This window comes from Hyperolius riggenbachi, chromosome 3 (assembly GCF_040937935.1).
Source record: "Hyperolius riggenbachi isolate aHypRig1 chromosome 3, aHypRig1.pri, whole genome shotgun sequence".
Taxonomy (NCBI): domain Eukaryota; kingdom Metazoa; phylum Chordata; class Amphibia; order Anura; family Hyperoliidae; genus Hyperolius; species Hyperolius riggenbachi.
This window is the reverse complement of record NC_090648.1, coordinates 59,103,448-59,129,921: the sequence shown is the minus strand read 5'-3', so window position 1 is coordinate 59,129,921 and position 26,474 is coordinate 59,103,448. Positions and strand designations below refer to the sequence as shown.

The 26,474-nt window shown below is 41.0% G+C and overlaps 1 protein-coding gene across 1 annotated transcript in view; it reads left to right on the top strand.

The window, feature by feature from the left end:
• The window catches only part of LOC137562129 (zinc finger protein 850-like), an 82,107-nt gene extending 68,461 nt beyond the window's left edge, over positions 1-13,646 (top strand). The window contains exon 6 of the mRNA XM_068273460.1: positions 12,953-13,646. Within this exon, the coding sequence (XP_068129561.1) occupies positions 12,953-13,646 (694 nt within the window). The remainder of the gene's footprint in view (positions 1-12,952) is intronic.
• The last annotated feature ends 12,828 nt before the right edge of the window (positions 13,647-26,474 follow it).

Below are 26,474 nucleotides of genomic sequence, written 5' to 3'. Positions count from 1 at the left end.
CCTATGAGTGTTTTGGGGGGCACACGAAAAGATTATTGATTAATTGTGGACAGACCAAATTCAATCAGCTGGACAGTCACTGTTGTTCTGTCATTGAGCTACCTCAGCCCCACCACATGGGCTGGAAAACCGCCATTGCCTGCACTCTTGCCATCGTGAGCACCAGCATGGCCATCACTACACAAACAGCTGTTTGCGGTGCGTTACACAGTGAGTTTGGTCAGTGTGAAGCAGTACACTACTTACACTACCTTCTGATCCATGTATACACATGCAAGATGTTTTCAAGCACTTTATGCCTCCAATTTAGGAATGCAATGTGATTTCTGCCCCTTAGGCATTATATCACTGCTGTGCGTTATATTTGTAATTTTCTCATGGACTTTTGGCATGTATCCCACTCCGCCATGCCCTCCTCTAGGTGTTAGACCCCTTGAAACATCTTTTCCATCACTTTTGTGGCCAGAAACAGTGTTTGTAGTTTTTCAAGGTTGCCTGCCCATCGAAGTCTATTGCGGTTCGCTGAGTTCGCCGATTCACAGACTTTTGTGGAAGTTCGCGTTCATGGTTCGCGAACCCAAAATTTGAGGTTCGAGACATCTCTATTCTCCAATCATCTGCGTCTCCTCTGCTGCCAACCAGGACCTTCCTTATCTTTGCTGCCATTCTTTCCTCTATATACCTGTGCAGCCGCACTGCGCAGGTGCCAGTGGTTTTGCTCCTGTGCAGCAGCATGCAGACACTCGTGCATGGAGAAAAAAGCAATGCATGAGCAAACCTGTGTAACTGGGCAGGAGTGGGCTGTACTTTGTGCCTGTGCAGTGCGGCCACTTTGCAACTGCGTAGGGCGGACACACTTTTTTTTTTTACTTTTACTTCACAATAAAGAACATTGTACTAAAATAGCCTGATAAAGATTACAGCTAATCATATTTTAGAATTTAAAATTAAATGCAATTTATTGATTTAATTTAAAGTAAACTGATCAGTTGTCTGCATCATAATGTTATTTTTGCAAAGTGATATAGTATAAAAACTGACTCAAAGGCAAGAATAAAATTAACCTACAGCACAGCCTGCATGGATTACCCAAGCAATACAAATAGCTTTTTATTAGTGCCAGCACATGTAGCTGTGTCCAGTTCAGTCTGGCAATAATGATGCAGCGTGCCAACAGTAGCAGCTGCAGCAGCAGCAGCTCCTCTAGAATTAAAGGAAACCTTAATTGAGAGGTATATGGATGTTTACTTTTAAATAATACCAGTTGCTTGGCAGTCCTGCTGATCTCTTTGGCTGCACTAGTGGCTGAATCACACATCTAAAACAATCATGCAGCTAATCCAGTCTGCCTGCAGTCAGAGCACCTGATCTGCATGCTTGCTTGGGGCTGTGGCTAAAAACATTATAGACACAGGATCAGCAGGAGAGTCAGGCAACTTGTATTATTTGAAAAGGAAAAATACATATCCTTCTCAGTTTAGTGTTCCCTTTAACTTCTAAAAACAAATGAGACTTGACACAAGACAAGATTACAGTAGGAAATTGAGCTCTTGTTAACTGTTAGGGCTGGAACCCACTACAACAGCATTTTTGGCAGCGTTTTGGGATCACTGACAATCATCGACATTTTCCAAAAATGTTTTGCCAATAAAATTGAGTGAGGGTGAACCCATTAGTGTGATTGCTATTAGGGCTAATCACAATCACAGGACATGCAGTGTTTTGAGTGCATTTGTGCTCAATTCAAAGTATATAAGCGCTGCATAAATCGTTTATCAAAGTGATTATGCAGCGCTTTGGAGGGCTGAGCAATTAGTTTATTAAACAACTTTATTATACTTACTGGGTTTCTGTATTTCCTTCTTCCATCCATAGCCCTGCCCCCGAAAGGAAGAGAAGCCCCTATGACTTCTTCCTTTAGGGGCTACAGACGGAAAAAAGATGTCTGGCAAGTATAATAAAGTTTTATTAAAAAATGCACCGTAGTAAGAGCCCACTGCACCAATGGGAAATCAGGATGTGCTGTGATCACCTCTGGAGCCACAAGGGTCTTGTCATATATTCCAAACGATCCGCACCATCCAAAATGAATACTTTATTAGCTCAGTTTAAAAACATCATAAACAGATAAAATCCAAAAGTGGGTCTGTGCATTATGCACAGACCCACTTTTGGATTTTATCTGTTTATGATGTTTTTAAACTGAGCTAATAAAGTATTCATTTTGGATGGTGCGGATCGTTTGGAATATATTAAAAAATGCACCAACATTATTTGCAAATCGGAAGTGCTGTACAGCGCTTCCAAGCATCAAATAATCTTGATTGCAAACACCCTATGAATTGCTGCACAGAGAGCTGCAGCAATTTTAAGGTGCTGCAGCCATTCCTAGTGGGATCCAGGCCTAAAGAGTATTATTTAGTTTCTCATTTTATTTTGAAAATATTTTTTTTATCTAAAAAAAGTTTAATGATTTACATTTTTTGGAAAATATTGCTAGTGAGTGGAGGTCACCTGATAGCACAACTAACAAACTGCTTAAGTAGGGAGGATAACTTAAGCTGTGGTACACACGTTTTTCATATATTCAGATATTAAATATGTTGTAGTGTTACAGCTAGAAAATAATATAAAAAAAAGAATTAGAATAAAGGCTCCATTTATTGATACATATATTTGTGTAAGATTTCTGAAAAGATTTTGAGGAGAGTGCTTTCCCAAATTGTGAATTTGGTACTAGACATATTATTCTGTATGCAAAGAACAGTGAAACTGTCCATCCTCTGCTGACCTCTGTATTGGGCACTTGTATTGTAATTTTACATCTATTGTTATGTTATTGAAGAATCTCTAACCTTGATCAGCTAATTCCATTTGTCTTTCGAAGAAGTTGGACAATTTTTGTACTTGTTCTCTGGTTGATTGTACTTGTTCTCTGGTTGAACTCGATGGAGGTATGTCTTTTTTTAACCAAAATGTAACTATGTAACATGCAAACGGCAAGGCAATATCATTGACATTGATAAAAGGCGTCCAACGACTGGTAAGACGCAGCTCAAGTCAATCCAACTCTTGATTGACTTAACAAACAACTTAGAGAAGTTGTGTCCAGCATGGCAATGTGTACAGAAATCTGCTCTCTCAGTCGTTCGTCAAATCAATCCAACAGCGGGATTCACTTAAGCTTCGTCTTATCAGTAGTTTGACGCCTCTTATCAGTGTTAACGCCTTGTCATTTGCACATCTTTTACTTGACAAAAATTGTCCAACTTCTTCAAGTTGTTTGATAATCATGCATTTAAAAGACTTTTGTTGAGCGTGTGTTTGAGCCTTTAAAGCGCAATATAACCCAGAATTTCTTCTTTGCTCTAAAAGATTATTTACAGCATATAATATACTAACACAATGTTTTTAGTAAAACAGCATTCAAAGGGTTAAATCACAGGGCTGACTCTTTCTTCTGCAGGGAGAACCCGCATCCGAACTGCTGTTAAGCTTATCTTGTGTACACATTCTTTACTTGATACATTTATGTTAACATTCTCTGGCTGTGCAGGACTTCAGCTGATGAGTCCTGGGGTGAAACACAGGTCAGAAATCACTGCTGGCAGCATTCACAACAGAATTACAACAGTTATGAATAAAATGCACCAGCAGCTTTAAACATAAATTAACTGAACTTTGGGAAGTTATAATGTCTAAATGAATAATAATACTTGTGCACAAAAGCAAATATGATAATTGTATGGGTTATAAAAAGTAGGAAAACACATTTTTGTTGAAAATGTTGTCAGAGTTTTAAACCGCTTTAATAAAGTTATCACCTTGATGGGTGGGGGTTAGTTTCGATAAAGATGTCTGGAAACTGTCCTTCAATACTTCTGTAAACACACCTTTTGATGGTAACAATAAAACCTTTTTAACCAGGGAAAACAACCTCATGCTTGTGAATGGAAGAGAAGTAAATATAAGATGGGTCAGACCTAAGTCAGGTAGAGAACGAACTGTAAAGATGAAATAATAAAGATTCATAATACTACATCCTACCAGGTAATTGTGACATTTCTGGTTTCCTGAGCTGCAATACTAGTCTAAATGCATTGTAGTTAGAATTGTATTGTTATATTTAGCTTTTTTGTTTGTATTTTTAAGATAAATTGTGTTAATATGTTTGACATTACATAAACCAGTCATTTGTAAGTGTGACTCTTATAACTGGGTGGCACATGTATGAGTTGTATGCTGTACAAAAGTGTATCTGTTAGAGGGAGAACATTAAGGGTAGTGTTAGGCCTGAGCAAAACTAGAGAGTTGTTATTTTTGTTGTTGTTTTTTTGCATGCAAGCAAAACATTTAACTTCTTGTTAAATGTGGCCATAAATCATTGGAGATTTGGAATGCCCACTTTCTGGCTACCTACACTGGGGGTGGCACTGTCTGGCTACCTATAATGGGTCGGCACTCACTGGCTACCTATACTTGGCGGACATCTTTGGCTATCGATAAGGGGGGGATGAGCACTCTCTGGCCACCAATCCTGGGTGGGGGCCCTGTCTGGCTATATATAATGGAGTCAGGGAACTCTCAACCTACCTATATTTGGAGCACCTCTATGGTTGCCCATAAGGAGCGGCAATCTCTGGCTACCTACACTGGGCAGAGAATTGGGGGGGGGGGTATATTATTGTGGCACCAGGGCATATGCTGGAACTATTATAAGACAGATTCAGAGTTATTGGAATTGTATACGACTTTTGCCAGAAAAACTAATACCTACAGTGAAAACATGTCCTGCTCTTGAAACAAAAATCCTGGAAAAAAACAACACCCAAGAGGTTAATTAAACGCAGAGTGTCATTCATCCTAAGGCAATGAACACACTGGGCAGAAATGCCAGGGTTGTGGAAAATGCAGCGAAAACACACATAATGCAAGTCAATGAGCCGCATAAAAAAAGCATACACTTGCGTTCTGCAGTGTGTGCTTTTAAAAATGCTGGTTTTGTTGCATATTTTTCATGAACGCATCAAATATGCACATAATGAAAGTCAATGGTGATGCAGAGGTATTGCGCTTTAGTGCATTTCATATGCATTTTATATGCGTTTTACATGTGTTTTTATATGCGTTTCAAAAAAAATAAAAAAGTTTGATGCTTCCTGTTGACTCCCTAGTGATTTGCATAAAACGCATTCAAAAATGCATACAAAAAAAACGCATATACGATTTGTATATGCGAACCGCAAATGCATTAAAACGCATGCAAAATGCAAGAAAAAACGTATGTGCGGGGAAAAAAACACACACCACACAGAAAATGCACATAAAATGCACTACAAACGCATATGCAGCAAAATGCTATCTTTCCTGCACTGCCTAGTGTGTTCCTAACCTAAAGAATGTAATTGGGTTTTGTATGCAGGTGCTGTTTCTCCAAACAAGCTCAGGTGAAGCATATATGTAAAGGTGGCCATACATCTCTCGACTTGGCAGCAAATTGACCATCCAATTTGATAAGTATAATCGAATCGCATGAAAATCAGTGCAGCTAAGTGCATGTCCAATCTACAATGCAACCAATTTCAGGCTAAAATTGGTTGCATGTATTGATCAGACATGCTGCAAGATGTTGATCGGGTGAGCAGAGGTAACGGCGTTTTCCCCAGTGTATAAATTTACATGTATGCATTTATACATTACCTGTCCTGTGTCGTGGTGCCCATTCGTCTTCCCAAATACACTGCTCTTCCATTAGCGGCATCACGTTGCCGGCGCATAACACGTGCCGTGTGTATGACGTCAGTGGGGCAGCAGATGCAGCGGACTCCCAAGAGATTTCATGCTGAAATTGATTGGGAAACAGCCTCCAGTGTATGGGCAGCTGACAGATCTCTCTCTAATCAGATTCAATTAGAGAGAGATTTGTCTCTTGATCGAGTCTGCCCATCATCGCTAGATGTATGGCTACCTTAAAGTGAACCTCCGGACTAAAAGTCTACTCAGCAGAACTGAAAAGGCTTGGTGTTTTTTTAACAGTTTCACAGTATCAGAACTTTGTTTTTCTTACCAAACCATCTTTTTTAGCTGCATTTTTAGCTAAGCTCTGCCCCATCAAAGAAAACTGCCCGGGGTTTTTTCCCCTGATGCTGTGCAAAGCATGATGTGATTTCCTATGTTGTTATTCACGTTGCCTAGCAACTGGGAGGGGTGATCAGCACACAGGACAGTTGAAACTGTGTCTCATGCTCTCTGTCACCTCCTTTCAACCGAAAAGATGGCTGCCCTCATGAAATTACAAACATTTGCCTGTTCTTTTAAAACAGGGAGGGTAAGAGATGATATTACCTATCTATTTTAATTAACATAACTAATGTAACTTAATGACAGTATGTTTGTTTAGGCTGAAGTTCCTCTTTAAGATAAACATTAATTTCCTGCTGGGGAAAGTTTGTATTTGAATGCAAAACAAACATTTGCCTTTTTTAAAACAAAAGGTATTTGCAATTATTCAACTTGGAGTGAGCATATGATGTCTCCCACGATGCATCACTGCTAAATATACGAATCATCCTTTGTTGTCCCTGTAAGCTAAACACACCTCCAGAACCACTGAAATGCAATGATGTGTCAGCTTGTTAATTGTACAGAGCCACGATAATCCAACATGCATACAGACTGTTTCTGATTGGTTGACTCTGCTGCAGACATTTTGAAACCAGATATCACAAGATACATTTGAAGGAGTCTTGGACACCAATCAACCAATAGGTCTGAGCTGTTTTGGTGGCATAAGGGAGGTTTTGCTAAAATATTAGAAAGGTGCATGTAAGTGTTTTTGATTATCAATATATGACATGCTTTTGGTTTTTCCATCGTAACAACTGAAAATTAATACCTATAGAAAACCTAAGGCACTTTTAATTAAATGGAAATGCCAGTATTTGTAAAAACAAACAAATAAAAAAGATAATTGCCATAAACACAGATCAGTGCTGCACAAAGCATTTTGCATTCTAAGATTAACATTTTTTTTTACTTTTATGATTTCCAATACTGACATTAGGCACAAATTATTATTTAGCAGAACCTTGACTGCAATACTCTCTGTACTCTGTTGAAGGAGCTGTTATGATTTAACCCTCTAGAAATTCTCATCTTTCTACACAATCAATTAGCTGCACATGGGAAGAGTGTTTGTTACTTACTTTCAATATCTGGAATAATTCATTGTCTGGTGTCAATCTTTCACACTCCTACCTGACAGTTTCTGTTAGAACAATTTGAGCATTGCTTGTTTTATTAACACACAGAAACAAAGCAATTAAAGGGAAACTGAAGTGTGAAGAATATTGAGGCTGCCATATTTATATCTATTTAAACAATACCAGTTGCCTGGCAGCCTTGATGTTGTATTTGGGCATAGTATTGTGCATGCATAGAACACTGAAACTGTCCATAATTTACTGACCTCTGTATTGTGGTTAGATCTGTTGTTAGAAGAAAATGAAACTCTAAAGGCAGCCATACACTGGTCGATGTGCCATCAGATCGACCAGCTGACAGATCCCTATCTGATCGAATCTGATCAGAGAGGGATCGTATGGCTGCCTTTCCTGCAAACAGATTGTGAATCGATTTCAGCCTGAAACCGATCACAATCTGTTGTGGTGGTGCTGCCGCCGCTCCCCCCGCCGGTATACATTACCTGAGGCTGGCTCCCGGGCGTGATGTCCCCGTCATGTGGCACCTCCGGCTCCGGCATCCGCATAGAACTTAAGCTATCACACCAGTGACAGCGGAAGTTCAAATAGAGCGCCCTCTAGTTGTACTTCCGCTGTCACTGGCATGACAGCGGAAGTTATACGAGGATGCCGGAGGTGCCATGACGGGAGCAGTGACGGACGGGATGCCCGGGAGCCAGCCTCAGGTAATGTATACCTGATCGGATCGGCCGCCGCTAGCGACGCGCTCCCTACCCGTGGGCGATCGAGGGTAATTTCCCGCACGGCGCGATCGACGGACCGATCCGATTTCGGGAGGAAATCGGATCGGCGGGTGCGTGTTGCGCGAACGATTGGCAGCAGATTCGATCCCAGTGATCGAATCTGCTGTCGAAACTGCCGCAAATCGGGCCAGTGTATGGCCACCTTAACTTTGATAAGCTCCTTCCATTTTGCCTTTGTTCCTATTGTGAAATGTTAATGAAGTTATCACCTTGCTGGGTGCAGGTTAACTTAAATAAAGAGGTCTTGAAACTGCCCTTTAATACTATTGTAAACATGCCTTTTGTTGTTCACAATAAACCCTTTTTAACCAATGGAAAACAACCTCATTGTAGTCAATAGAGGAGAAGTGAATATAAGATGGGTCAGACCTAAAGGTCCGTACACACGCCGGACTTTAGGCAACGACGGGTCCGTCGTTGCCTCCCGCTGGGTGGCTTTGCTTTACATGTATCGATAAAGTTCTAAACATGTATAAGATCTTGGGTAGAATGAACATGTAAAATGAAGCTAGGTGACCTGACCAGGATAATGAGAATTTTGCCAAAGATTGGCACTCGGATTTAGTGTTTGCTAATAAAGGAACATAAGTGTGTTTGAAGAGATCAGATGTTGATGCTGTTAAGTAGATGCCCAGGTATTGTACCACCAGGGATGCCCATGGAAAAGTAAATTTTTCAGAAATTGAGGACCTAAAGTTGGGGGGTAGGTTTAAGCCTAATGAATAAGATTTGGTGTGGTTGAGTTTATAGTAAGAGACAGCTGAGAATAAATTTAGTTCTTCAAGTAGATGTTGTAATTATTTTAGTGGATCAGTTAATATTAACACCACTTCATCTGCAAATAAACTAATAATGTGGGGTTGTCCATTAATACTAATGCCATCAATATATGGAGAGGACCTGATTTTCTGGGCTAACGTCTACATAGAAGTACAAAGATAATAGGGGATAGTGGACATCCCTGGCGGGTGCCGTTAAAGATGTCAAAGGTGTCTGATAAGTAACCTGCAGCATTTACTCGAGCAGAGGGGCTGGAATACACGGCCATGATAGCTGAGAGGATTGGACCTTGGAGAAAGCCCCAGTGAACTCTGTCGAAAGCCTTCTCGGCATCCAAAGTGAGGAGCAGAGAAGGTGTTCGACAGAGCTCAATGTGTCTCAAAACATCCAACATATGCCTGGTTCCATCTGGAGCCTGTCTCCCTTTAGTGAATCCCACCTAATCAATGTTCAGGAGGTTGGAAGTTATTAGCATCAATCGGTTAGCTATGAGTTTGGTGTACAGTTTAATATCTGAATTCAATAGGGATATTGGTCTATAGTTAGCGGGGCTTTGTTGATCTTTCACAATTTTATGGATGACAGAAATTGTGACTGCGAGAAATTCTTTGGGAATTAGAGTGCCTGTCCTAAAGGAGTTGAATAGTTTAGTTAAGCTAATATAGTATTCATTTGTAAAGCCATCAGGGCCTGGGGCTTTATTGTGGTTGAGTTGTTTAATAGTTTTGGTGATCTCTGAGTCTGTAAAAGGAGAGTTCAAAGCTTTGAGTTGGTCAGAATTCAAGCTAGGTAAGTTTATATTTGAAAGATAACTGTTTATTATACTGGGAGTTGGTTGTGGGGTTGAGGGGTCATTTTTTAAATTGTATAACTGCATGTAGTAATCTTTGAAGGCATTAGCTATGGCTTTGGGATGGAGGGTTTTGACTTTAGTAAATGGGTGAATAACGGAGTGGATTGTGGTCTTAGTGGCTCCGTGTTTTATCATGTTGGCTAGGAGTTTCCCTGCTTTATTATTTTGTGATTATTTGGAGGAGTTAATCGTCTTAAGGTTAAGATCATATCTGTATAGTAATAAATTGCGTAATTCTTGTCTAACCCAGAATAGCTGTTTATATAATGCAGGGTCTTGTGATTGTTTATGTAACTTTACTAAATGCTGAATTTGGGCTAGGAGGTCAGAGCATGCTTTCTGTCTTTCTTGTTTTATTTTGGCACTGATCTGTATGAGCAAACCCCTGGTATAGGCTTTATGGGCAGCCCAAATCGTGGTGTCCGCCAAGTCTGGTGTTTGATTTATGTGAAAGTAATCATTAATATTATCAGTGAGTTTGGAAGTGTATTTTGCATTAGTGAGAATGAATTGGTTTAATTTCCCCATATTGGGTCTGGGGAGACGTGATGGGTCGGAAAGTGAAATAGGGATTGGGACGTGATGTGACCACGTGATATTACCAATATTTGTGTCCACTACAGATTGTAGTGAGTATCTACTTATGAGGAAGTAATCGATACGGGAATGTGTTTTATGCACTGTTGAGTAGAAAGATTAGTATTTTTCAGAGGTGTGGAATATTCTCCATGGGTCTAGCAGGTCATGCCATCGAATTGTTTTTTCAAGTAGAGGGAGATGTGAAGTACGTTTAGCTGATGTGTCATTGGAAGATATACAGGCATTAAAATCCCCACCCACCAGAAGGAGACCTTGCTTAATTGTATTAACTTTTGCCATTACTTTTTGTAAAAAGTGACATTGGGGGGTGTTTGGGGCGTATACAGAGACTATTGTAAGGGTTTGGTTATTAACTTTCCCTACAAAAATAATACATCTTCCACTGTCATCTAAAGTGACTGAGACGGGTTCAACTTTTAATTCCTTGTGGAATGCCTATAATACTCCCCTTTTCCTTTTTAGTATAAACACTGTGATATATTGTTGGAAAATTACTATTGACACAGTACTTAGTATCTTTTTCTGTAAGTTGGGTCTCTTGAGCCATGAGAATGAGGGTACTATGTGTTTGGGCTTCTTTCTAGAAGAGTTTCCTACAGAAGGGAGCATTTAGGCCTCGTACATTTAGGGGCGTTATTTTTATAGTATTAATTTCAGCCATAGGAGAGGTAAAGTTAGCAACCAGTAGCGCGGTAACATAGAGATTATTTCAGGAGCATAAGAGCAAGTCATATAAGCTGAAACATCATGGTTATGAAATATCTGATTGTGTAACAAGGCCAGAACTAAACATATCAACAAGTTAAACAACAAAAAATAATTAAGTGTAGAACAAAAGTTCAGAGTTCTACTCGGCATTTGAGAAAGTATCAGAATACTGTACTGCAGGAATCAGACAGGAAAGGTCCTATACGAGTGACCACGAACACAAGTGTAACCACAAAATGGCAGTTCTCGGTGTTAAGCAGAAAAAGTGTGCCATTCTTGTGTAACTTTCGGAGGAGGTGCAGCTTTGCCTTTAAATGAGTTTTTGGCGATGTGTGGAGGTTAAGTGCAAATATTATTATTGTACACAAAGAGACTGAATAATTCTAAACATGCAAAAGAGAATTTTATAAACAAATTAGAAATGATAAAAGGGATGTACAGTTTATCAGACTTCAGTATCCAGTCATGAGGCGATATGTAGGTCAGTTATGAAGAACATAGATAATGTAACATTTTAAAAGAAAGGCATAACAATCTCAAGTATTGGAGGGTAGTTGTCAAATAAGAACTAAAGACTGACATGCAAGAGATAATACAGAAGGGGAGGGATAAAAATGAGTGAGTGGCCAGAGGGCACAGTACTCAGAGGGGTTTTATTGCATGAAAACAATCCAATTATAAGATAGCATTGAATCTGTTGAATCAGTTTTATATTCTGGACACGAAGACTTCCCTTTTTAACATAAAGGATACCTGATGGTACAGAAAAATGAATGGTATAAGTGTGTGTAGGGAGGTGCTGAGATGCTTGCTGCATCTCCCTAGTGCCAGCATCCCCTTCCATTGTGCAATAAAAGGCCTCGTCTTGTAACCATGGATAGCATGGTCAGCACTCTTTGATCCAGACATACTCTGCTGTGCATGCACAGTAGCCTTGTGACTGTGCTACCAGCTTCTCTCCTTCCATGTGTGCTTGCAGTTACAAGGCTGATGACCTGACATACTGTGCATATGCAGCATGGCATGTCCTCTTCAAAGGGTGCCAACCAAGCTTAAAGAAAAAGACCTTTTACTGCACAATGGAAGGGGACACTGGCACAGGGGAGGTGCAGTAAGCACCTGCACACCTTTCCACTCTTATATATAGCTGTTACATTTTTCTGTACCAGCTCAGGTATCCTTTAAGAAGCGATGAGAACATTGAGTGATGCTTACATGCAGCAGCTGTGATTTCTTAGGAAAATTAAAATTAATGTATTTCTGAAAACAGTATCAGCTTGGAACAAATTATTCAAATTGCATTTTTCTTAGATTACAATTTTTCAGTGTTATTCCTGTGAGTGATGATTTAATATGAAACAAGCAGCATTATGGATTATCCTGTGCTAATTTCAAGTGTCTTAAAGGAAACCTAAACTGAATCTAAAAAAAAGAGTTTAACTTACCTAGAGCTTCTACTAGCCCGCTGCAGCTGTTCTGTGCCCGTGCCAGGACAAACTGATCCTGCAGTCCCCCACAGTGACTCCGTTTCATTTTCGGTGACGGATGTGCACATCCTCAATCACACACCTGTCATCAGGAATATCCTGCACATGTACAATACAGGATTGACTTGTATTGAGCATGTGCAGAATGCCTTAGGTGATGGGAGCGTGATCAAGGACATGCGCAGCCAGGGCCGTGCAGCCGCAGTGACCATACACTAGCTTAGTCGTCAAAAACAAAACTCATTCACTGCGGGGAACCGGAGGATTGGTTTGTCTTGATGCAGGCACAGGATGGCTGCGGGGGACCGTTAGAAGCCCCAGGTGAGTTTAATTCCTTTTTTTTTAATTCAGTTTAGGTTCACTTTAAAAGGGATTATCATCTGAAGTATAGTTTTATGACAGACCTATTTTTTTTATTTAATACGCTGTAAGAGCATCTGGGAATATAGTAACAATAATATATAATATCTTAATTTGCAGGTGCAAAAAGTATTTCCAGCAGCCCATGATGAGTCACAGAGGAGACAAGCCGCATCACTGCTCAGAGTGTGAGAAAAGCTTCACTTACCCATCACTGCTTATTAGACACCAGAGGAGTCACACCGGGGAGAGGATGTTTTTCTGTTCTGAGTGGGAAAAACATTTCACTCAAAAGTCAACCCTTAAAGCACACCAGAGGATCCACACCGGACAGAAGTCATTTTCTTGTTCTGAATGTCAAAAATGTTTCAGTCAGAAGGAACACCTCATGACTCATCAGAGGATTCATACTGGAGAGAAGCCTTTTTCCTGCTCAGAATGTGACAAATCTTTCACTGACAAGTCTACCCTTATAAGGCATCATAGGATTCATACGGGAGAGAAACTTTTTTCCTGCTCTGAATGTCAGAAATGCTTTGCCACAAAATCATCTCTCATTTCACACCAACGCATTCACACTGGAGAAAAGCCATTTAAATGTACAGAATGTAATACAAGTTACTCAAGGAAGGGACATCTTACTCAGCATAAGAGAACTCACACAGGAGAAAAGCCATTTAAATGTACAGAATGTAATACATGTTTCTCACAGAAGGAACATCTCACTCAGCATCAGAGAACTCACACAGGAGAAAAGCCATTTAGTTGCTCAGAATGTGACAAGAGCTTCTCACACCCGTCAGATCTGAGAAGACATCAGAAGATACATGAGCGAGTGGATGTGAGCCTGTAAACTGTGCTTTAATTAACATTTTGCTGTAACATCACAGGGTTATGATGTTTGATAAGTAGAAAAGATTAATTCACATATGTGATTTGGGGGTTGATGCAGGAAGCTGCAGTAATATTGCTGTACACAGACAGTGCAAATTATTTTTGGTGACATCTTAAGACAATCACAGTAAAGTGAACTGTGATCAGCTGGTACATGGAAACCTGGCCATTTTCTAAAATATAAATTTACATTATGTGCATTAGGGACTGTAATAATAGAAGGACACTATTTTTTATCAGTGTGTCATATAGTGTTAGGTTTATGATCTGTAACTTGCCTTTGCAATCAATTGTTAACTGTGATGGGAAGTGATTCTACATTTGTTTATTTCTATATTTGCATGAATGTGCGTTTATCGTTGGGGTTCAGATAAATGATGTCAAGCTGAAGTTGAAATAGTCTTTGAAGCCCTGATTGACTAACGGTGGTGGGATAGTTGAAGTTTTGCATATGCTTAGATTTTTTTGTTTTTTTAGCTCTGGCATATTTCAATGCATGTCTCATTGAACAATGAAACAGTAAAAACTTAAAAACTAGATTTAAATATAATAAAATTCAATCCACAGCGCTATTATGAAGTAAAATAACATCTTTATTAATTAAAACAGCAAGCAGCATGTATCTCCTGGGTACTTAACCCTTTTTAAACCATCAATAATCAACAAGCATGCTGTCAGGAACCATGCATAACCTTTTCCTGCCTGCTGGTGGCAGCATTTGCATGGACTGCCGGGACTTTCATTGTGCCACCAGCAGAGGGCTCTGTGGACTGTGAGCAGCCCTACTTTTCTGCAACTCATCACATGCATCCTATTATCACTCGGACTGTTTAAGGACTGCCTCTTCCCCCTGCTAATTGCCAGAACTTTGAGCTCCTAGGTCTGAGTTTCTGGACACCCTGGTTCCTGTTCACTGCCCTGATTTCTGTGTATGCCTTCCTGTTGCCGAACCTGTTTATTCTGTCTGTCTGAGACTTTGCTTTTGCCTAATCCCTGGTACCGTGCTTCTCTGATTCTCTGTTGCTGACCTTGCTCTCCTGCTGACTCTGATTTTCTGCCTGATCCCTTTTGTACTGCGATTGTGTATATATTATCCTGTATATATTTTCTGTATATATTTAGATAGTTAGATAGTCAGTCCAGCACAACTATCCACTGGTGGGGCAGAGCGGTGTTCCCTCTACCAACATAGATAGTCAGGGTGTTATATATATTTACCACTGCTTTCCCGGGTTGTTGCATATTTTGTGTGCTGTGCATGGGTTTGTATGATATTTGCATTCACGTTTGTATGTGTGCATCCTCAATAAATCATTATCTTTGCACCTTATTCCCTGGTTCCTGTCTCTGTATACTGCAAACTGTGGTCAAACCCTGTTCCTCTGTTCAGGTTTGTGACACATGCGTTACCCACACACACAATTCGCTGCAGTGAATGGACTTTAGATGGAAAGAGAAAAAACTGGGCCCAAAGCAAAAACATGCGCTGAATCAAATCTTCTAAAATTATAAAAAATATTGTATATCAACAACAAAAAAAGTTCTGTGCACAACTATTAAAACAACCTCCTGTCAAAAAGCTAAAAGCAACTGTTCCAACAATTGTAGAGGCAGAGGTATTAATCCCATATAGATATGTTGATGTATAGTTATATGTGTACATCGAGTCTCTTTAAATCCAAATGATAGAGCCACTGGAGTAAATCCTGTGATGTGTGTACAATACAGAATCAGCTGCTAAATTTGCACAATCAAGTTGCAGATCAGCAATAAACTGGGTAACCATTCATACGTTACCCATCCAGAGTGGGTGGCTTGTTAGGTAACAGATATCGTCGTCTCAATCCTTCGCTAAAGGATGTCCGTTCCAACAAGCGGGGAGAGACCAGTGTTCATGCAGCCTCAGATGTCTAGCACTGCACACAGATACCGGAAGTGTCCGCTGACAGGGTGCAAGATCGTGTTATTCAGAGTGACGTCACTCTGAATAGCACGATCTTGCACCCTATCAGTGGGTGCAAGATTATATAACACAAGGATACTGTTATCCATTCAGCAGCTGACAGGCCTTATTGGCGCAGGTGTTTGACAAATAATATTATTTTTTAGATTTAAATATAAACTAAAACTGCGGGATATCTAACAAAGTCATTTTAGGAGTAGGAGGATAGGTACAATTGTTTATCTCATCAGTTTTTTCTCACTTTGGATGTCCTTTAAATGCAGTAAAATTACAAAATTTAAAGCTGATTCAGAGGGATCAATTAATTTATTGACTGAATGTGGGACTGGGAGTAACACGGAGCAGCAAACATGGGCTGGAATGTACAAACTGCATGGTGCAGATGGTGTACAAGAAACATGACATGTTTTTGAGGCGCCAACGAAGTTTGGGTGCTGCCATAGGTGCTCATGTTAATTGCAATGATTAGCGACTACAGCTGGAAATTTGAATGCCCGGGGTGCCTAATACAACATTAGCGATGTCCATTATACAAACTGTGGGTATGCAGCATCTAAAATTACCGGAACCTCTGGCACCCGATGTGGTAGTGAGCACCAGGTATAGCCGTAGTTAGGTTAGCCATACATGGGGTGTGGAAATCAACAGGGATTGTAGCAGGTTGGGTGGTTAGGGTTAGGCATCATTTAGGGGGTTGGTTAGGGTTAGGCATTGCTTGGAGAGTTGGTTAAGGTTAGGCATCAGTTGGGGGTCAGTTATGTTTAGGCATTGGAAGGGGGTTTAGGGTCCGGCATCCCTACAGGAAGTGTTCAAGTGAGAATGCAGTAAGGTTAGGTAATAGTAAAATATCAGTAAAAATGACTGATATATTTTACTATTATAATTACATAAAGCATTTAAAAGACAAAGGGGTGTGTGCTCAAACCAGGTATCACCTGATTTATATACTGGCTTCCAAAATGTCTACTGAGTGACGAATCAAATGGTACAGCAAATGCATATTACATTCACTTGCCAGAATGTAAAGGCTCCTAAGCTTATTCCGTGCTATGCCCTGTATGAGTTGGCTCTCACAAATCTATTTTAAACTCAACAGGGACACTGTATATAGGCTTCCCATGCCCCAAGAAATGGGGCAGCACTGACAGAACCCTGAGCACTGCCACCACTCAGGAGCACAGCAACTGCATCCTGGAGGGAGCAAATAACAGCAGATAACCCACCCTCAGGCTTGGCCACCACACGGGGAAATGTCCATATTGCCCCCCCCCCCCCCCCCAAAGGAAAGATTCCCTACCTTGTGGCAGATTGCTAACAGCTGCAAAAGTGTGCAATATACATGACCTGGGAATGTCATCACCAAACTATTAGGGTAAAATGCAGGCAGCACCCCAGGTGTTGCCACCACCAGGGGAACCTTTTACACCTCCCCCACACACACACCACCACCACAAGAAGGTACAGCTGATAAAAAGCATTTAAAAGAAAAAAGAGGTATGTGCTCAAAACAGGTATCACCTGACTTATATACTGGATACCAAAATGTCTATTGACATTAAAATTGCAAAGCAAATACATATTACATCAGCTTGTCAGAATATACAAGGTCATAAACTAACTCACTGCTATGCCCTGCAGGAGTTGGCCCATGCAAAAGTCTCTACATCTCAACAGGTGCACCCTGTGTAGGCCTCCAAGAAATGGGTGGGCAGTGCTGACAGAACCTCAAGCACTGCCACCACTCAGGAGTGCAGCAACTGCACCACAGGGAGAGGGGAGCTGAGAACAGCAGCTAGCCCACCCTCAGGCTTGGTCACCAGCCGGGGGGACCATCCACCAGGGCTGATGCTTCAATCAAGGCAAAAGGGGCAAAATCCCACGGGTCCCCAAGCATCTGTCTCCGCTGGATATCATGGTGTGTAGTGACTTAGTTTGCAGTGGACTTGATGAGTTGCAGTGACAGGGGGCATATTTTTCACTTGATTCCACACCGGTCTAGTTGCCATGGTTTCCAATGCCTCACCTTCCTCCTTTCTTTTTGGCGGTGAGACACACTCACTGCAGATCTCCCAGTCTTAGCAGGCTTGTGACATCACGTCAGTACATCTATGCCTGTATGGAGGGAAGAGGCACCATGTTGTCACCGCAGTGGGTGCGCCTCACTAACAGGAAGAAAGGAGGAAGGTGAGGTGTTGGAAACGATGGCAACAGCATGGAATCAGGTATATGTCTCCCTGTCGCTGCAGCTCACCAGCAGCACCACAATTTAAGTCACTAAATACCACGGTACCCAGCATCCAAATGTAAATTTTTAAGGAGAGACAGATGCTTGGTGGGTGGCCCCTGGGTACCATGGTGTTTAGTGACTAAAAGAAAGAAGGAAGGTGAGGCATTGGAAACCATGGCAACTAGACCAGTGTGGAATCAGGTAAAAAAAAATATGCACCCTGTCACTGCCACTCATCAAGTCCACCACAAACTAAGTCACTACATACCATGATATCCAGCGGAGACAGATGCTTGGGGGGAATCAGGGGTCCTTGGGGGCTCCAGCTTAAGCTTAAAAGCCCCAAATTTTACTTGTGTACTCTGTACAACTTTTTTTTTCTAATGCTAGTTAAAAAACATTTTCAATTTAGTTACTGTATTATTGTATAATATTATTGTTTACTTTGTAAGACTTTATATAGTGCTACCACATTCATCAGTACATTTGACAGTATATAGTCGTATCTCTAATTGCCTCTGCTGCACATATTTTGGTGCCAGATATCACAAGATACTTTTAAAGGTGTTTTAGGCCTCATGCCTATTTAGCTATTTTAATAGCATAAGGGTTTTAATAAAATATTAGAAAGGTTGGTTTAACATACAGTACACCTGCAATTTTTTTTTAAAGTTAGATACTTACCTCCATAAGGGGAAACCTCTGGGTGATCCAGAGGCTTCTCCAATCCTTCATGACTCCTCTGCTGCTGCCCGGGGCCTCCCTTATCTTTGCTGTCATACTTACCTCCATGAACAAGTGAAGCAGCGCTGTGCAGGTGCCAGTGGTTTTGCTCCTGTGAAGCAGCATGCAGACACTCGTGCACAGAGAAAAAAACCTATGCATGCAGAAAAAAGCTGTGCATGAGCAGCCCTGTGCGCAGGAGTGGGCTGTACTTTGCCACTTTAAAAACTGCGTAGTGCAGATCCACTTTTTTAACTTTTACCGGACAGTACAGTACAAAATATTGTGCTAAAATAGCCTGAGAAAGGTTACAACTAATCATATTGTAGCTTTTTAAATGAAATGCAATTGATTGATTTAGGCTACTTTCACATCAGGACGTTGCGGTTTGATGCGACGTTAAAGTCGCACCGCAAACTAACAACGCACCGCAAACTAACAACGCAACACGGCCAAAAAGTCACACTTTGCGTTACCAACGCATACAGCATGTACAGTAGAAAATACAGGTAATGAAGAGTATGTCGGCAAGTCTTACTGAGCATGTGCAAACAGTCTATCGCAGCTAAAAACATGTATAATGCATAGCATGCAGCACTTTAATTTAACCTGCACCGTTAGACACCATCGCAAAATGTGCACTGTGAACAGGGCATTGATTTTTCATTGCTGTGAGTTATTCTGTGTTACATGTTGGTTTAACATGCAATTTTAACGTTGCACTGTGAAAGAGCCCTTAATTTAAAGTAAACGGGTCAGTTGTCTGCATCATAATGTTATTTTTGCAAAGTTGTGACTCAAAGGCAAGCATAATATGAACCTAGAGCACAGCCTGCATGGATTACCCGGGCAATACAAATAGCATTTTATGATTGCCAGCACATGTAGCTGTGTGCAAGTCAGTCCCAAATTAACAGATATGAAACATGAGTATCAAACTGGAATGTATGCCTGACAACTTCTATTGTTCAGCTGCTTAATGTCCGATTTGTGTGAAAATCGGTCAGTGTCTGACTTTAATAACTTTTTAAAAAAATGATGTAATTCATATGTTTGTATCACCCTAAAACTATGAATTATGAAGACACATGGCTTGTCAGGGTTACATTGAGTTTGGCTGCACACGCTTGCAGGACAGCTGTGTGGAGATAGCATCTGTTTTTCCTTTGAAGCTGGCAGAGGTTTACCAGAGGTGGTATCTGCATTTGCCCTGTCTAGAATGAAGCTACTTTTATGATTTCCATCAAGGTTGACTGATGTTTTTGTCAGCAGGGTGCTGATAAGGTTCAAGAAGGCCCTAATAAGAATTCATCTAATGAATTCTGCAATTTGGCCTGGCATAGCAGAGGAAGTTTAATTGTCAGATCTGGCTGCTTGTGACACTGTGACTGATATATGTAATGGAACAAGCAGTCAGGAGGAGCACCACAATAAGAAAAAGAGAGTGTGCCACAAACTCAGTCTCTGTGTCCCAAGAGACGCAATGTAGCCAATCTCCCCGATGGATCAGCACCACGCAAAGATATGTATAAATAAGCTCTTTTATTGCATAAGATAAATAGCACAAGCAATGACAGATGCTGTTTTGGGCATAGCCCTTTCTCAAATTGCATGAGAAAGGGCTATGCCCGAAAAAGCATCTGTCATTGCTTGTGCTATTTATCTGATGCAATAAAAGAGCTTATTTATACATATCTTTGAGTGGTGCTGATCCATCATGGAAGATTGACTGATGTATGTAATGATGTATTCGATTATGAAAAATGGTGAATGCATCACAGTGTTTTTTGGGGGGACATGATGATCATTCTTATTATGTCTTTTGGAGTAAAGCTTGCATAATGATGTTCATTGAAGGACTTGCTCTATAATCAAGCGTTTGTGATATGTTGATGTAATGTTTTCATGAGTAACTTGACAATACTAACCACTTCCTGTCCGTCTAACGCAGAATGGTGGCGGGACAGCGGCTCTCTCAGGTCTCAGCAGCGCCATATGGAGCTCTCCAATCACTGCACACTGGGGACTCCAGGGATCAGCCTTCCAGCCAGTAATCAGCGCTGGCAGGCTGTTTATTTAGGTAGATAAGCATTTAAATATTTATATAGCACTGACATCTTACACAGTGCTGTCTTGTCACTTAACTGTCCCTTGGAGGGGCTCATAATCTAATCCCTGCCATAGGCATATGTCTATATATGTGAAGTATAGTGTATGTGTCTTATTCTAGGGCCAATTTATGGGAAGGGGGAATCAATTTATTTTTTTTTGCAAATATTTGATTAATAAAAAAAATAGCAACAACAATCAAATAGCACCAAAAGAAAGCTCTATTTGTGAGAAGAAAAAGAGGTAAAATTAATTTGGGTGCTAAGTTTATGACCAAGCAATAAATAGTTAAAGTTGTGAAGTGCTGAATTGTAATAAAAAAAAGGCCTGGTCACTAAGGGGTATAAACCTCTGGGGCTCAAGAGGTTAAATGAGTAACTAATTTTTGTATTAGCATACCATTACATCATGGTGCATATATTCAATGTATTTTTAAAAGAATAAAGCGCTGTTCTACAAAAAAGAAGTCTATAACAGTGGTTCAGAAAGACAACAGACATCAGGTAAGATACATGTTATATGTTGCTTGAACTAGACCTCTTAATTACAATACTACTAACCTGTTTGCATGTTATAACTGGAGTATATAACCAAGCATATTGTTTATTTAAAAAAAAAAACTTTTTATAGAACTGACATTTTTGCTTTTTTTGATCAAGACTAATCTTGTTTTTTTTTTTTTGCCCCTTAACAAATATGAGCCACACAGTGGGCCATATCCAATTATAAAATTCACCAGTGATAAGTGCTAGTGACTTCTTGAATTAGGCGATGGGATTCGCTATGTCTCCTTTATATTGTCCTATACTGCTGAGTCATACATGCGTGCAACTTTCTCGAGGTTCCCATTGCATGGGCCCCATATGTAAGTTTTGCTTTTATGCTATTTTTTATGCTGTTCATACTATGAAATCTCTATATTAAACGGTTTACACTTAGAGTTGCCGCATGTTTGTTTTTTTATGATGTTTGCTGATAGTCGTGAGATGAATCATTGCTGAATTGGTGGATCCTGGATGGACTGTTGCTTCCTGATGTCCTACCAAAGCATTGATACAACCTTATAATATGGGTTGTCACCAGCTGGTAAGCCTTTTTTCTTTTTCTGTGTATTCATGATTACAGAGCTGTGCCATGACCCCGATATTTATTGTGGTGGAGATTTGCCTGCTCTTTTTCTTTGTTGAAGACTCGTCTTCTGTTTTTTGATTCTGCGCATTTTATATATTATTTACCTGTTTGTGAACTCTGGACATTGTTTTTCTCTCAGCGGCAGCCACTTTGTTTACTTGTGGCTGATACACAAATGAGAGAATAACACTCTGCATTTAATTAACCTCCTGGGCATTTCATTTCTGCAAGGATTTATGTGCTAAAAGTGGAACCTGGGGTTGGCCTATTGCAGCTCCTTGCCCCCACGGTGCAATTGCTGTGCTCCGTAGTGATTGCACTGGTCAGGGTGCTGTCAGCGCATTCCCCCCACTTCTTGGGGGCATGGGAGGCCTACAAATGGTGCCCCTGTTGAGAGGCAAAGAATGTGCAGATCAACTCCTGCAGGGCATAGAAATGAGTTTGTTTGGGACCCTGTACATTCTGGCAAGCGGATGCAATATATATGTACTGTGCCATTTTAACCACATCCCCACCACAGCTTATTTACCCTTAAAAACAATTTCACACTCCTCCCATTCATTCGCTAAAAAAATATATTGCCACATGCATACATAATTTTTCTCTACAAATTAGGCTTTCTTTTTGCCCAAATTAATTTATTTTAGCTGCATTTTAAAGGGATTATTAAATAAAAAAAAACAGCCATTATTGTTTTATAATAAAATGTGCTATAATAGATAAAACCAACATGTTTTATTTGCCCATTTGTCCTAGTTATTACAACGTTTAAATTGTGTCCATAGTACAAGGTATCTTGAAAATATTTTTGTAATGAATAGCGGAGATGCCGCCGCGCGGTCTAGCGGCAGGGCGGCTATCTCCGCGTTCGGACTGGCAGTTTCTACGCAGCAACATGTGTCTAGTTTGCCTGGGCCTTCTGCTGCACACAGATGGAGAGCTATGCGCGCGCACACCAGAAGACAGGACCTGTATGCCAGCAGGAGAGGTATCAGCTGATCAGGCTGATCAGCTGATCCCGGCTGGACTTCTGATTGGCTGAGTGGCTGGGGCGGCGCTGCGGAGCGCTGTGGGTATATATAGTACTTGGTTGGCAATTGCCGGTTGTCTGCCATTGCGAATACTTATGTGTGAGCACTCAGACCTCAGTCAGATCCTACAGTGTGTTAGAACCAGTTGGAACTGGGAATTCACACTTAGCCAGATTCCGCTCTTGAAGTTTACTGTGTTATACTTTAGACCAGTTCCGGGGTGTTGAGACCAAGGACCTCACACCCAAGTTTAGGATTACTGTGTCATTACTGTGTTATACTTTAGATCAGTTCCCGGGTGTTGAGACCAAGGACCTCACACCCTAGCTTAGGATACTGTGTTATACTTCAGACTAGTTCCCGGGTGTCGAGACCAAGGACCTCACACCACAGACTAGGATTGTGCTTATTGATATTTGTTATGACCTCTGGCTCTCTTGACCTCTCTCTTGCTTTCTGACTCGGTACCTCCGCCCATCTGCCTTTCAGTTGCCAACCTTGCCTGTACCCGGTTACCGAATCAGCCTTCTGTCGCTGTACCTTATCTGCCCGTGTGTTGCCGACCTGGCCTGTCTGACCCTTCTGGCTGTCACTCATCCCTCGAGTGATCAGTCTTGCTGTACTACTAGTGACACTAACCCTCCAGGTGTCAAGTAGCTGCAAGGGCTGCCTGCTCCTCAGGAAGTCCTCCTTGCAGTTCAGTCAGGGGGCTCTACCCCATAGGAGTCCACTGGCTGCAGTACAATCTGATTCCCAATCTATCAGGGAATCCTTGGCTGCAGTAGTGTCTGTGTCTCCCGCTCCTCGGGAGATAATCTTCCTTACTGTTGCACCAAACACTTTACCTCACTGGTGTCCTGTGTTAAGCTATACTGGTATTATTGGTGATTCTGCAGATCACACATAATCGGGAATAGCATCTGTATTATTGGTGATACTGCAGATCACCAATAATCAGAAATCCTCTGTGTGCTGACACCAATCGTTACAATTTTGTTTGGAAATAAAGGTGTATTTTTTTCATTCGTGTTTCTTTATGCTAGATCAGTGATCCTCAGCCAAGGTTCCGCTGAACCCTGGGGTTTCCGTGAGAACCCCTCAGGGGGTCTGTGATGTTTTGCTACTTCTGCGGGACAGATTTGTCCCGCTTTCTCCTTCCATGGGACAATATAGTCCCACTGATGGGACCGGCAGATTAATTCAATCTGTAGAGCATCGCGCTGCTCTCTTATATGGCAGTTTTTGCACCCTTCAGTGATGCGACAGAGAGCAGCGTGGTGGATGTGTATGCGAGGAGATGGTGACGGTGAAGGAGATGGTAAGCGACGGCTGAGGAGACAGATCGAGGCAATCACCCAGTGAGTTTGTTTGAGCCTGTGACTCAGCATGCACTGTGGATGGCTGGATGATAGCTGACCGGGGGCCTGTTACTTTCCCCACATGCTGAAACACGGAGGCTGGAAGCCCTTATTCCAGCCTGCATATACTGGATGGAAACATCTATGCCTGGTTACCTACACTGGGGGTATCTATTCCTGCCTACATATACTGGAATCATCTATGCCTGGTTACCTATATTGGGGGTCCCTATTCCTGGATCAGTTCATTTTGGCATGCGCCTCTGAGAGCCGAGCGCCGACACTGGGCGCTGTCATAGCAGCAATGCTATCATGCATGCCTTGTGTAGCGGTAATTCGGGGCTCTGGCGGCTGCCAGACCGCGAATTACATCTCCCTCTGAGTTGCGACAACTTGGAGGGGGAATAGTATTTAACGCTGCCTCTGAGTTTAGCAGCAGTGGGGAAAGCCATCATTCGGCTCTTCCTGGGCCGAACTGAGCGGCACCGACATAATATGCACCCCCTATTCCTGCCTACATATACTACAAACATCTATGCTTGGTTACCTATACTAGGGGTGATTGCCACATTGTACATGGGGTGATAAATACTTTTGTTATGTGAGATGATTACTACATTTGCTATTGTAGTAGATTGGTGCAATTTATATGTGCAACAACCCCACATATAAAATGTAACATTCAACCCCCATAGCAAATGTAACAATTATCCCACATATTACATGGGGTAATTACTTCATTTCATATGGTTGATAATATCTGCATGTGGCATGGAAGTTGATTTGTGCATTGCATATGTGAGGGTGATTCCTGAATTTCATGTGGGGATCATCTTTGGGTTTCATGATGTCATTTCTAGTAAGTTAGGATGAAACATTAAGATTAAGTGTATTTAGTGATCATTTTTATTTTTACTTACACTATTTCCTTTTGTTTTATGTTTAGATTTTCTTCTTGAAAATGATGAGTGGAGGACCAATGTGGCGCTTTGTGAGGAAGAGGTGTGAGATGGAGAAAGATGACATTAGGCCTGAAATAACAGGTCTATCCCAAATATTCAAATCAAAGAACATATAAACAGACCAACACAATGTTTAGGCTTTAGTTGCTTCCTCCTGTCCTCAGTCTTCTGTCCTGAAACACTGAGTTGGTCTTTTTGTATGTTCTGTTGATTGAATAAATCAGATAATCCTACTTGGCTGAGCCCCGGGCCCATATGCAATTAACTTTTTCACCTGAGCTTTCTCCGAGGTGATATTTTCACTCCTTGTGAAAAAAAAATGTTTAACCACAGGCACACCTCCCTAGTGACCAGGCGATTTTTTACAATTCAGGCCACTGCAGCTTAAACAGCTTACTTCAGGTCTATACAACACACAAATGAATCCTCCCTCCTTTTGTTGCCACCAACAGAGCTTTCTGTTGGTGACCTGTGATTGCTGCTGCAACGTTTCATTTTTTAAAAATTAATTTTATTGTAAATATATTTTATAAAATGTTTTGTTTTTCTTAAAATTTTCCCTCCCAAGCTCTCCCCCCCCCCCCCAACAGCCAATCACAGGAGATCGCCTCTCATAGGCAGCCTATGAGAGGGATCTCTTTCCTTGCCCCTCAAGGGGACAGCTCAGAGATAGATCTGTCCCCGTACATTGCCCCAGTAGATCGCATCGCTGTACATATTAATATTATTTTTTTTCTAACAGCCTGCCGGCCTGCTATCGTAATCTATCAGACTGATTGCGATGGCCTCTGTCCCCCTGCAGGGAACGGGCACTGAGAGATTCCGCGTTAGGTGGTCACAGAAGGTTAAGATACCAGCAAGCAAGAAAAAAAAATTTCACCTACTTTTGGTAGTTTTTCATTTCCAAAGTGCTGAAAAATTATTTTAAACAGAAGATGAAAAATTATTTCCTAAGAGAAAACTCAGGAGAAAAAGTCAATTGCACGTGGCCCCTGGTGTGACTTTTTTTCCTCCAATAGAATATGCAGAGGCAATCAAACTAAAGATACACATTATAGAATAACAATTTAAACAATATTTCCAGCAAAGAAAAATATTGAAGAATTTACAGTTTTTATTAAAAAATAAAATAAAATCACAAAACCACCTCCATCAATGAGCAGATAAAACATACACATCAAATCAAAACATAAACAAATCTTAAACTATCCCACCTCCGTAAGTCAATCAGGGCCTCAAGACCAATTTAACTTCAGATTGACATCATTTATCTAAACATCAAG